We start from the raw sequence: 12,365 nt of genomic DNA on the forward strand, positions 1-12,365 counted from the left end.
AGAGTCTGACAACATTATATGTACACTTCCAACACTTATGCCCACCTCTGATGCAATTTCAGTGATGGTTATATGGTATTCAACTTCACAAAGTCAAGAGTAGCCTGAATGTTGTCATCATTTATGCAGGTCTGCGAACAACTTTGTGGCTTTCATTGTCTCACTGCATCATGCCCATTGTGAAATTTTTGACAGGGTAGCATCTCCAAACTGTGCCCAGAGTTAGAGTCAAAATTTCAGAGAATTTGAAACCTTTTTTGATGAGAAATGTGATTATTATTTTTTGTGCAACAGATGATTGTACCTCCAGCTTGAACATTCTGCTACTGATGTGGGAATGTGATCTACAGTGTTGCTGGCCAGTTGCTCCCCTTCACACGTATCCAACTAACTACCTACAGCATCCCGCCATATGCACTGCTCTTCTGTCCACACAACAAAATTCCATTTTATATTTGATGACCCTTTGTGAATTTTTGAATATTTGAAAAAACAGTTAGACCTTGTGTACTTCTTTTATGTTGGTAATCCCAGAATTTATGAGTAGAAGAATGGAATTTTATTAAATTAATTTTGTTCAAGCAGTTAGAGATATTAATAGATTAAACTAATAACTATCATTGTTAATTATCATCTTAAATAAGCTTTTCTTGAATGATGTTTTTACAGGTAAATATGCTACAGGACCAGATCAAGTTGAGCCTATGTTTAGATATTTAAAATCATCTTTCCAGGCCTTACAACTTGTTGTTGTTGTTCTTCCAGGAAAGACACCCGTTTACGGTAATTATATAACTAATCACTAATCACTAATAAAATTAACACGTTTAACACTCTTGCAACAGGAGGCTTTACTTAATATCAAATAGCATTTTTACTCTCTGTTGTTGGCATTATTTGTTGAATCATATGATGTGGCATATTTTAAAATAAAGAAAGTGATTTTTCCTGACGCTGCAACTCATTAGGCTTCCTAAAAATCTAATTTCACTAAAAGTTAGCGAATACAAATTAACTTGAGGTTAATTTTAGCAATATTGATCATTTAAAAAATGTAATCAATGTCAAAGAGCTGTATTTTGAATGCTCAATAGAATAGAGGTAAGTTCTTGATTTAGATTTTACACTAAATATTTGTGATCCCTGACTTAATATACTAAATAAATATGTTTGCACTTAATATACTAAATAAATATGTTTGCGATGTTCATCAGAGTTTAGAAAGTGTAAATGCACACATGTACAGAAGTTCTACTTGTCATGTCTGAAGTAGTGTTGGATCAGCTAATATTACAGTGGAAAGGGATGATATATCACAACTGGTTGTCATAGATTGCAAGAAACCAATCACCAGTCCAGCAGTCTATTTCTACTTTATGCTGTCAACTGATTTTTCTAAACCTTGATAAGTAACACCAATGTGATAAAAAGTACTTACAGTTGTATATTTAGTCATCAGTAGACTCTGATAACTTTGTTATCTACAAACATCAGCTTTTTAAAATCAAGTAATTCTGTGTAAGAAGGACTTGTGTTTTAAATGCTTTAACAAAAAATTACTTATATGCATATTATGATAAAAAAAATACTTGCAATTTTCAGTACATATTAAACCGACAGTATTGCTTGTTATGATTAAGGATATATTAAAAAATTTTTTTTTTTAAAGAAGAAAAAGTATTCTTTTTCATCAACTGATTCAAACTTTTATGAAATGAAATGTTCACTTTTCTTTTATATCCAAACAGTTTAAGTTTAATAAAATGAAATACCCTTCAGTAATCTCTATAATTCATGATGAGATTGGCTTTGAGATGCATTTAAATTTAGTAGGGTGTTATTTTTTAATCCCTTTTTTCTTTACAACTTCGGCTTTGGAAAAAGAAAGAATAGGACGTTAAATGTTTTTTATTAATGAAACATATTAGCAGTTATTCTGGTTAGCAAAACGTACAGCACATTAAAGTCACCCTTTCATATGTTTTTCTTCATGTATGGTTTACTACTTTTTTTTCTTTTTCTTTGTTACAGCTGAAGTAAAAAGAGTAGGTGATACAGTATTAGGAATGGCAACTCAGTGTGTTCAGGCGAAAAATGTCAATAAGACATCTCCTCAGACATTATCAAATCTGTGCCTCAAAATAAATGTGAAACTTGGTGGTATCAACAGCATACTAGTTCCAAGTATTAGACCTAAGGTAATTTCTTTAAATTCACCTCATAGCTTTTTTCACAGCTTTTGTGTGTGTGTGTGTGTGTATGGGAATATGGAATGGAAACTTTGTAGTGCATGAAAAATCCCATGCAAAGTATGATTCATACCACAGACCTTCTAACTGCTACCACACTGCCATGGAAATTGTCAGAGTAATATATAGTGCGATAATAATAAAAGGTAACAAAATAATATATATATATATATATATATATATATAATAAAGAGATTTATTTCATTGTTGAAGTGTGTTAAAGTAGACAAAAATTGTAGTAGAATTTAGTGAGTTTCATCCATGTACTTTATTCTTTTGATAATTTCACTGTTCACTTCTTGAAATCAGAACTTTGATGTAGAACATCTATCTGTCTTTTGCCTTAGCCTATCTCGGTTTCTTTGTGTAAATGTCTGATGTTGAGAAATATTTTGAATGCTAATATCTTTTCCCTATAAAGCATACTGGATTGAGTAATGGATCACTAACTACTATCTTGTTCAATCCTTCCACCATTCTTCATAATTCCTTCTATCTCTAAACCCCTTCTTATTATAAATATCCTCCTTAACTTTATCTAATGAAGCAGAACATCATTTTACCTCCTGTTCTCATTACCATATTTCTCTTTCTTGCCTTTATATTAGTCTACCTCAACCAACACACTGTAATTGTGCAGTGTAAGCCCTTCTTTCTACATTCCTCATAATAATACCTCTTTATTTATCATGTCACTAAAAAATTTAATTTCAGTAGCTTGTAATTTACTTTAATATTATCCTTTTGTAAGTCAAGGTTATGCACTATAAATCAGAAATGATAGTTTTGCTAATTTTTATATCGAACAATCTTGTTTGAGACTTCTTTTTATTTCTTTGACATCCTGTTACTCTATAGTTGTCCTTTTATTCCATTAAAACTTTCTTGCACCATGTAGTCTTTTTACCTCTTCAAGAATGTTAGATTTCATTGTTTTTTCTTTTCTGGTTATCACTAATCACCAGAATGCATTTTTTCTACTATTACAAATCTGCTGCAATTCTTTCAGTCTAAACTTCAAACATTTTCTGAACTTCATTTTCACTATTCATCCTATTAGACAATATTATCAACAAACAACAGTGCTTTTTCCTTCCCTTGTGTTTCTCTAGTCTCACCTTCATTTCTTTGTAAACTTATCCATCAATAATAACAAAAGTGGAAAAGTACATGCTCCCTTATCTAAGGTAGTTATAACATCAAACAAAACTACAATCGCAGTTTCATTTTTGGTTAGCATCTAGATTTTTGATACATTTTCTTGGTCATTCTAAACTGTATCTTTTATTTGACAAATCCTCCATGCTAATTTTGTAGGCAAACTATCATGAATTTTGTGAATCCAAGAACACTATCACCGAATCCTAAAATATAAAATTCTTATCTCTTGTCATCTGCGTTCTTATTGCAACAGTTGAGTCGCTTGCAGATATATCTCTTCAAAATCATACATTTACCTCTGGTTCTTACGGTTGTTCAGTCTTGTTGCCCCCTTCCCCTTGCCGGCCTTCTCTTATGAATTACTGCTTTAGTCTTTGTCGGTATCAAAAAGTACATGAGAGTCCGATTATCCTACAAGAAAGATTTTAGATTTTTACGGCATGAATCTTTTTACTGTTATACTGATGGGTATAAATATGATGATTCTGTTGGTTGGTGGTGAAACATGCATGTTAGGCCTTCCGTGCATTGCCATTGTTTTTTTCGCACAGCTGTATGCTATTGAAGGGGCCTTAAATATAATAGATTTCAATATGTACTTGTCTGTTCAGATTCCATGAGTTCCTTACAGGCATATTCCATACACCCTACTGTCTGTTAGATTCATTGTGTTATTTCTCAAATTACTGAGCTTCTGCTGGATCCCCAGCTATATTGAAGTTTCAGGCAATGAGTCTACTGAGAGCTACAAAAGAAGCTTGTTTGGAGTCTGATTTCACTAATGCATTGTTTCAGACAATCTTGTCTGATTTTTTAAGATGGTGGTTCATGTTGAGTGGCAAAGGGAATGGAATGCTACCATCAGCAATAAACGTAGTCCAATTAAGAACACTGTGTCACCTTGTAGCTCTTCATGCAGGAATTAACTGTCGAGAAAAGGTAATTATTTGCTGTTTGCAAATAGGGCATACCATACTCATAGCTACCTCATGAATACACTTGATTGTGTTTGCTGCAACCGCCAAGTAACTGTACATCACATCCATGTTGACTTGTCTGTTACACAGCATTGCATCAGAAGATTAAATTAGGGGATAATATTCAAAATATTCTAGGAAACAATGTGAATGTAGAATGTCTTAGTATTTCTTAAGGCTGTGCGTTTGTTCAAATATTTAATAATTATTGTAATGTGTTTTATATTTCTACTATTTGCTTGTGATATTGTGCTTTTTAATTTTTAATTTTATTTTTCATTACTATTACTTAGTTTATATATCCATGAAATTTAGCATTTGTTGTTATTAAACTAGTTTGTTTAATCTAGAAACATTGCTTCTGCGTGCTAATAACGAAGCTTCGTTGTGCACCCCAAAAAACGAAAAAGAATTCTTCAAAATTGTACAGTTCTTCCACCACCTTTCTGAGTTTACCTTCTTAAACTCCAGTACTTCTGCTGCTTGAAAAACAATCTCTACACCACTGTAATTTTTATGGTTTTCCCTATTACCCGTTACTAAAAATCAGTAAAAAAGCCGACTGAACATTTTTTGTCCTGTGGCACAAACTTTTCTGTCTTTGAAGCTTTCAATAATCTAACTGGTTACTCAACCTTTCTGGCAGCTTTATTCATTTCCCCTCGGTCTACATAATAACCAACTGTTTTGCCATTATCATTTTCTAACTGAACGTTAGTATCAGGTAAATTAATACTATGATAGAGTATTATTTGATTTAAATAATTTTTTTTTATAGAGTAGGGTGTTGCATACAGTGGCTATATTTTGTTTCATTAATTGATGTAATTTAAATTGATAGGAACAACATGAAACGTAGCAGAAGACGTGAGAAAAAAAATTGAATCTGTTAATAAATTAACTACTTTAATGTTGTTTCATTATTTATATATTTATGAGAATGTGTGATTTATAAAAAAAAACTAATGCTTCAAATACGTTATGTATAGTTCTGCAAAATCTCTGACTAGGGATATTCCATTTTAATTCAATAAATTATCATTGATTTAAATTTAATCAGCCTTTAGTAGATTAAAGAATTAAAACAATTTAATATCTAATAGAAACTGCTTAAGATAAAAAGAAACAGTATAAATAGAATAAACATTAATTCTAGATCCAGTTCCATGCGAATTCCATATGTCATTAGAATCTCTTAAGAAGGATTAACAATTAATTATTGGCTGCAGGAAGAAGAGTTTGAACTATATGAGGTGCTACCCAAAAGTTCGGGGGAAATTTTACCATAAAAATAAAATAGCTTACCATAACTTATAATTTCCACTGTCTCCTTCAAAGTAATCCCCTTGGGCATTGATACAGTGATCCCAGTGTTTTTCCCATGATTCCATGCATCCCTGGAAGTCTGCAGGTGTAAGTGTTAGAAGCACGTTCTGCATTTCTTCCTGAATCTCCTCATTGTGTTAAAACTACGGCCTTTCAATTGAAATTTTATTTTTGGAAAGATAAAAAAGTCGCATGGGGCAAGGTCAGGCGAATAGGGTGGTTGGGGAATCACTACCGTCTTTTTGGAAGCCAAGAAATTCCAAACGGTTAGCGATGTGTGTGCGGGCGCATTGTCATGGTGCAGAACCCAGCTGTTGTTACCCCACAGATCTGAACGTTTACGCCCAATGCTTTCACGTACCCGCTTCAAAACTTCACAATAGAACATCCCATTGACAGTTTGACCAAGAGGAACAAATTCCTTATGGATAATGCCTTTGATGCCAAAAAAACAATCATCATGGACTTCACGTTGTTGCGAACTTTGCATGCTTTTGTTGGCCACGGTGAACTTGGCGACTTCCACTGCGACGACTGCTGCTTAGTTTCAGGGTCATACCTGTACACCCATATCTCACCGGTTATGATGTTGGAGATGAAGTTAGGGTCATCTCTTGCTGAATTTTTCAATTCACTACAGACAACTACGCGATTTTGTTTCTGGTCGCTGTTCAACAGTCTCTATATGAATTTTTCAGCAATGCGTCTCATGTTCAAATTATCCGACAAGATGCGTTGCACGGACCCATATGACATTTGTATGATTGCACAAACATCATAAATTGTTTGTCTACGATCTGCAACAATAGCCTCTCACACTTTCGCAATGTTTTCCAGTGTTGCATTTGTTGATGGTCTTCCTGAACTCTCATCGTCTTCGACTGTCGTTCGTCCATCTTTGAATCGTTTGTACCACAAAAAAGTTTTACTTTTACTCATAGCATTGTCACCAAATGCTTCCACAAGCATGCAGTGGGTTTCTGCACCAGTTTTTTTAAGCATGAAGCAAAATTTGATTCAGGTTCTTTGCTCTTTAAAATCTGTCATTTAGAACTTCGCCGAAGCAATAAAACACAACGTTACATAACCACATGAAAGTCAGCAATGCAGCCTCTCATCGTCACAGCTGTTGGAACACTGATTTCCAAAGAGTACTGTTAGCCACATCTAGCGGCAGCAGGTCGTACCAGCAATGGTTTGCATGCGAAATTCAAATTCCCCGAACTTTTGGGTAGCACCACATGTTAGAATAGAATATCATATATAAAATTTAAACACCAGACATAGTAATTAAATGAGTTAAACTTTCATATTAATTTCAAATGGTCACTTTTCGTGGTATATTGCATTCTCAGATGGTATTGAATTCTATAACTACATTAAAACATATTCTTTCATTACCTGTCATTTTGTTCTAAACTGTTTTCTGGTTTGAAATTTTGAATTGTATTATGAACGTTTATGTAAATTTTTCTGTCTAGTACTGGAACTATATATATATGTTGTATATAGTATTCTGTATGTGTATATACATGTGTTTATAAAAATTGTTCCAAGAATTCAGGGGATGGTCCCCCACATAAAAATAAAGAAAAAACTTTATATCAACAAACATCCAGAACCGCTTACTTTATATGCCATATTGTATTTTAAACAAAAAAGTTATTTCTTAGGATAAATAATACTAGGAATACTACTAAGGTACCTAGAGGTTTACTTGTATATAAATAATGAACCTGATCTCTCAATCCATTTCAAAGTGAGATGGCCATTTAAACTTTTTAATTGATATCTTTGTAACCATTGGTTTATTTAAATACGAGGAATATCTCTAAAGTAAAGACTGCTGGGAAATTTCTCTCCTTAAGGTTGGTGAACCTGTGTCATTCATGGCCATGCTGGTTGTCTGGTAGTTGTTGCGTTGTATTATCTTTGATATGTGTGAGTTACTATGTTATAAAATGAATAGGAAATTTGATGTTGCTGCCGACTGTGAAATGTGTGGAGTCATACGTTTTTAAACCACCAAAACATTAAGCCGGCTGAAATTCATAGCCAGTTCGTTGCTGGGTATGGTGATCATTTAATTAATTAATGAAAGAAACATCTAAAAACTGTGTCATCCTCAATCACCAACCAGACCAACAAAGATCAAGCTATAGCCATTTGGATGCAAACTGATGGCCACTGTCTTTTAGGATCGGTTTGGCATACTGCTGTTTGATTTCATGCCATATGGAATGACTATAAATGCAGAAGCCTACTGTGAAACTGTGTAAGTTACGGCATTCCATTCAAAATTGGCGACATGGGCAGCTGACTTGACAGCATCGTCCTGCTGCACGATAATGCACGTCCACATGTTGCAGGTCTGACTCATGATTTACTGAGAACATTTGGATGGAAAATTTACAATCGCCCACCATATAGTCCAGACTTAGCTCCTTCTGACTACCATTTATTTGGGAAATTGAAACAACTTTTGACTTTGTAAGCAATTTGCGGGCGAGTATGAACTTAAAAATGTTGTTAATCAGTGGCTAAATGGACTGGTGGCAGAAGAATATGATGTGGGTATGTTGAAGCTGATGTATCACTACGATAAATATAATTATTCTTGTGATTATATAGAGAAGTAGTATTAGGTATGTAGTTTAAGAGAAATAAAAAATATTTATAAGGTTTTCAGAATAATTTTTTTTACAATGAAACTGTCTTTACTTTAGAGATAACCTCTCATATTATGTTATTACAAAATATGTTTTGCATTTAATGTCAAAGGAAATAACCCCTTATTTATTCAGTTCATTCATAAGTAATAAAATTATGGTAAAAATTCTTGAAGTTACTTAAGATTAAGTCACTTAAGATTAAAAAACCATTTTTCACTTCCTCCTGAATATAATTAAATAACTTGACACTATCTCAACTGGAATAATTTTATCAATGTTATCATGTAATTAATTATAATAATTTAATAATGTGAAAGTATAGTAAAATATTAAAATCTGAAAATATAGTAATAAATAATATTAATATTAAAAAATAGTTTGCATTAAAACAGATAGTGCAATTAATTGTTTGTCTTTTATTATTGACAAAGTGAAACATTGATCGGTGCTGTGTGAGTTAGTAGAATATTTTTTTAACCATTAATTTATTCACCATGGCAGTTAATGTGTGAATCATATCTACACTAACTTAAAAATTGCAAATATCCATTTAATGTATGTCGCACATTGCAGTACCCTTGAGGTAAGATGACTGTATCAGGAACATTCTCCCAGTGTAGTTGTTACCTTTGCACACTTTGTTTTCATTATGCACAGGTTTTTCAGGAATACAGGAAGTTTAAAACCTGAAAAAATGGTAAATGAGGATGGCCATGTTCAAAATGTATACCTGAATTCTAGGAGAGTATGTTAGATAAAATATCTAACTATTCCAAAAAAAGTACTAAAGAACTGCCCTTTGGAGTTGAATGTTGGTAATGCAACAATTTGGAAAATTTTGCATTAGCAACAAGTACAAACTATATTTTATCTGAAGATTATGTTACACTATGTTCAGCTATGCCAGTGGCTTATCCAAAAATGTACTAATTGAATTTTTTGAATGATATTTTCTGTACTGATAGCCAAATTTACAAGTGACTATTTCAGAGAACCGTCACCAATATCAGTATTCTGTAAATACAGGCTGGTATTCTGGATGACCACTTATTTATCTGCTTACTACCTGAAATGCTCAATGGTGAACCGATATTTACTTTTCTTGATGATTGATCTGCCACTTTACTCGACTATTTGCCACTAAACACACACAACAAAATGTGTTTCCATACTGGATGGGACTCCAGCTACAGATTATAAGTTCAAGATCACCTAAATGAAGCATATCCAAACAGATGGATTAGTTGAGGAGGCCCAGTAGCAGCATGGCCTGCAAGGTCTCCCAATCTCACTGTTGACTTTTTCTTAAGGAGACATTTAAAGACACTTGTATATGACACCTTCGTGGATACTGTAAAAGAATTGCACACAAGAATTATAAATGGGATTGAGAGGATTTGTCAAACACTTGGTATCTTTTGAATAGTTCAGTAGTCAAATAATAAAACACTGGATGCACATATTTTTAATGAGGGCTGCCAATTTAAACAGTTACTGTAGTTTCTTTTATTGTTTTATTATCTGATACAGATATTGTTAAATAAATGTTAATTGAAGAAAAACTAATAATTGTGAAAAACGTTTAATGCAAATTATTTTTTAATATTAATATTATTTATCATAATATTTTCATGATTTCAATAATATTTTCAATGTTATTTAATTTTATTCAGGAGGAAATGAAAACTAGTTTTTTAATCTAGAGTGGCTCGCTTAAAGAATTTTTGCCAAAACTTAGGTATTTCTAAATGTCTTTGAATAAATAAAGAAGTCATTTCCTTTGTCATAAAATATTTAACATTTTTTTGTGTTAACATAATATTTAAATAAACCAGCAGCTCCACAGATATTAACAGGTTTATATCGCCATCATTTTGAAATGCATTGAGATATCAGGGTTTTTATTTTCATGTAAGTAAATGTCTAGGTACCCTAACAGAATATGAAATTTCAACTATATTCGATAACTATTGCTAAGAAATAGATATTTTGTTTAGTATATAAAATGGTGGGTAGCTGGTTAATTAGTATTTCCATAAGTATGTTGATGAAGTTTTTTCCTTATTTTGATTTTGGAGATCATCCCCTGAATTCTTGAAACAGTTTTTTTAAATACACTTTGTGTGTATACATATTTAAATATATACACACACACAAATATATGTATGGTTAGGACTTCATACTGAATTAGGAAACAAAAATTACAGAAAGTTTTGTTCCCCATTCTCTTAATTGTTAAAAGTTTCAATATCATATGTCATCTATACCAAACTGTTTCTCACAGTTTAGGAAAATGTTAATTAAGCATGTTTAAAAAACACCTGACTTTGGATAAAGTATTCTTCAGTATCATCTAATGAACAAGATTTATATTTCGGCATATTTTCATTGGGAGACTTGGATTTTTTGTATAACATCAAATCAAAGTAAAAGTCAACTTTTTTATTGTATTAGGAAGGATTTGGAGTCCCTACTTAACCTTATAAATAATTGAGCACCAGATGTGTTTTTTCTTAGTCTCAGGATGGGAAAGAATAAGTTAAGTATCATTAAACTTACTGTAGGCCTAAGAAGGATGTTGGCTCTTTTATTTATAAAAGATATTTCTCTGGGAACTCTGGTTTTTTTTTTGAAGTTAAAATTTTTCTTTCTCTGTTATACAATAGATTAAATCACATTAAAGGTTTTTTTAAGTCAATAAATCCACAACTTTGGTTTGACAGGGGTATTAGTACTTGGAATACTTTTTTTACTCGCTTGTCATTTAATCTTAAAAATTAATGATAATGAAATTTAATGAAAATAAAAAAAATCAAATGTAGTTAGAATTATGCTATATTCAACACCGTTAACTAGCTTATGTTAAAATTTTCAGGTGTTCAATGAGCCAGTAATATTCCTTGGAGCTGATGTAACGCATCCTCCTGCTGGTGATAATAAAAAGCCTTCTATTGCTGCGGTGGTTGGGTCAATGGATGCACATCCAAGTCGCTATGCTGCTACAGTCCGGGTACAACAACATCGCCAAGAAATTATTCAGGAATTGAGTTCAATGGTCAGGTGAGTAGAGATTATTTTGTGGTCGTTTTGTTTGTACATTTAATGCTGTTAAACAGTCTAGTATTCTATAGACTTATATTTCATTTGGGTGTAAAAAAATTTTAATTTAATAACTACCTGAAAATATACCAGTAAAATCAGTACTAGCAGGAAGAGCATTATTAACAAGTGAATAAGCTGAATGTAGTAAAAGCAAATGCAAGTAATAAATATATATTATGTAATTATAAGGAAGGTTTTCTGGTTATTTAGTTTGAGGTGTAAAAGGAGACCATATGTGTTACTTATATTTGCTGATGTGCAAGATTTATAGAAAAAGTAGGACTATGTACTATTTGTTTTCCATCAACAAATTTCACCTTTCAAAATTATATCTTAGCAATGCTATTATCATACCAACATTCCTGCCTTTGTAAACCAAAGTTAAATCATCTTAAATTGGTTAAAACATTAATTTGTTACCCAATGGTATTTGAACCTTCTTTTAAATTGTATGACTTCAAATCCAACTGCTTTATGTTATTTTTAAACCCAGGAAAGATTGGGACAGATAATCTAAAACAAAAAATCATTAGTCTGATTTATGTTATGAAACATGAATTATATGCACTACTGTAGCACAGAAGGGGAAATGTTATATTGACTTAACAGATTTCACACTTTCTGATCTGGTTTCATAAAAATCTAATACTATCAGCATGTAGAGGAGTGATCAGTTACAAAATGTTTTTTTTTTTTTTAATTACATAACTGCACTAACAGCATATATATATATATATATATATATAAAATCATGAAAACAGGGTTTTATTATGAAATATATTTTTAATGTATATCCATGTTTGTTAATTGTTGGCTTCTCATATTTAATTAGTTAATTCATTAATATTTACATTGATAATAGGAATCCACTGGATACT

General features: G+C 32.0%; 1 protein-coding gene across 9 annotated transcripts in view; it reads left to right on the forward strand.

Annotated features, from left to right (window-relative positions):
- Positions 1 to 12,365, forward strand: part of AGO1 (protein argonaute-1) — a 208,695-nt gene that overhangs the window by 168,254 nt on the left and 28,076 nt on the right. For all 9 annotated transcript variants that reach the window (XM_075356949.1, XM_075356977.1, XM_075356958.1 and 6 more), the window contains 3 exons: positions 670 to 783; positions 2,032 to 2,198; positions 11,261 to 11,445. In XM_075356949.1, the coding sequence (XP_075213064.1) occupies positions 670 to 783; positions 2,032 to 2,198; positions 11,261 to 11,445 (466 nt within the window). The remainder of the gene's footprint in view (positions 1 to 669; positions 784 to 2,031; positions 2,199 to 11,260; positions 11,446 to 12,365) is intronic.

The sequence above is a fragment of the Lycorma delicatula genome, chromosome 1 (genome assembly GCF_047948215.1).
Source record: "Lycorma delicatula isolate Av1 chromosome 1, ASM4794821v1, whole genome shotgun sequence".
In the NCBI taxonomy this organism is placed as follows: domain Eukaryota; kingdom Metazoa; phylum Arthropoda; class Insecta; order Hemiptera; family Fulgoridae; genus Lycorma; species Lycorma delicatula.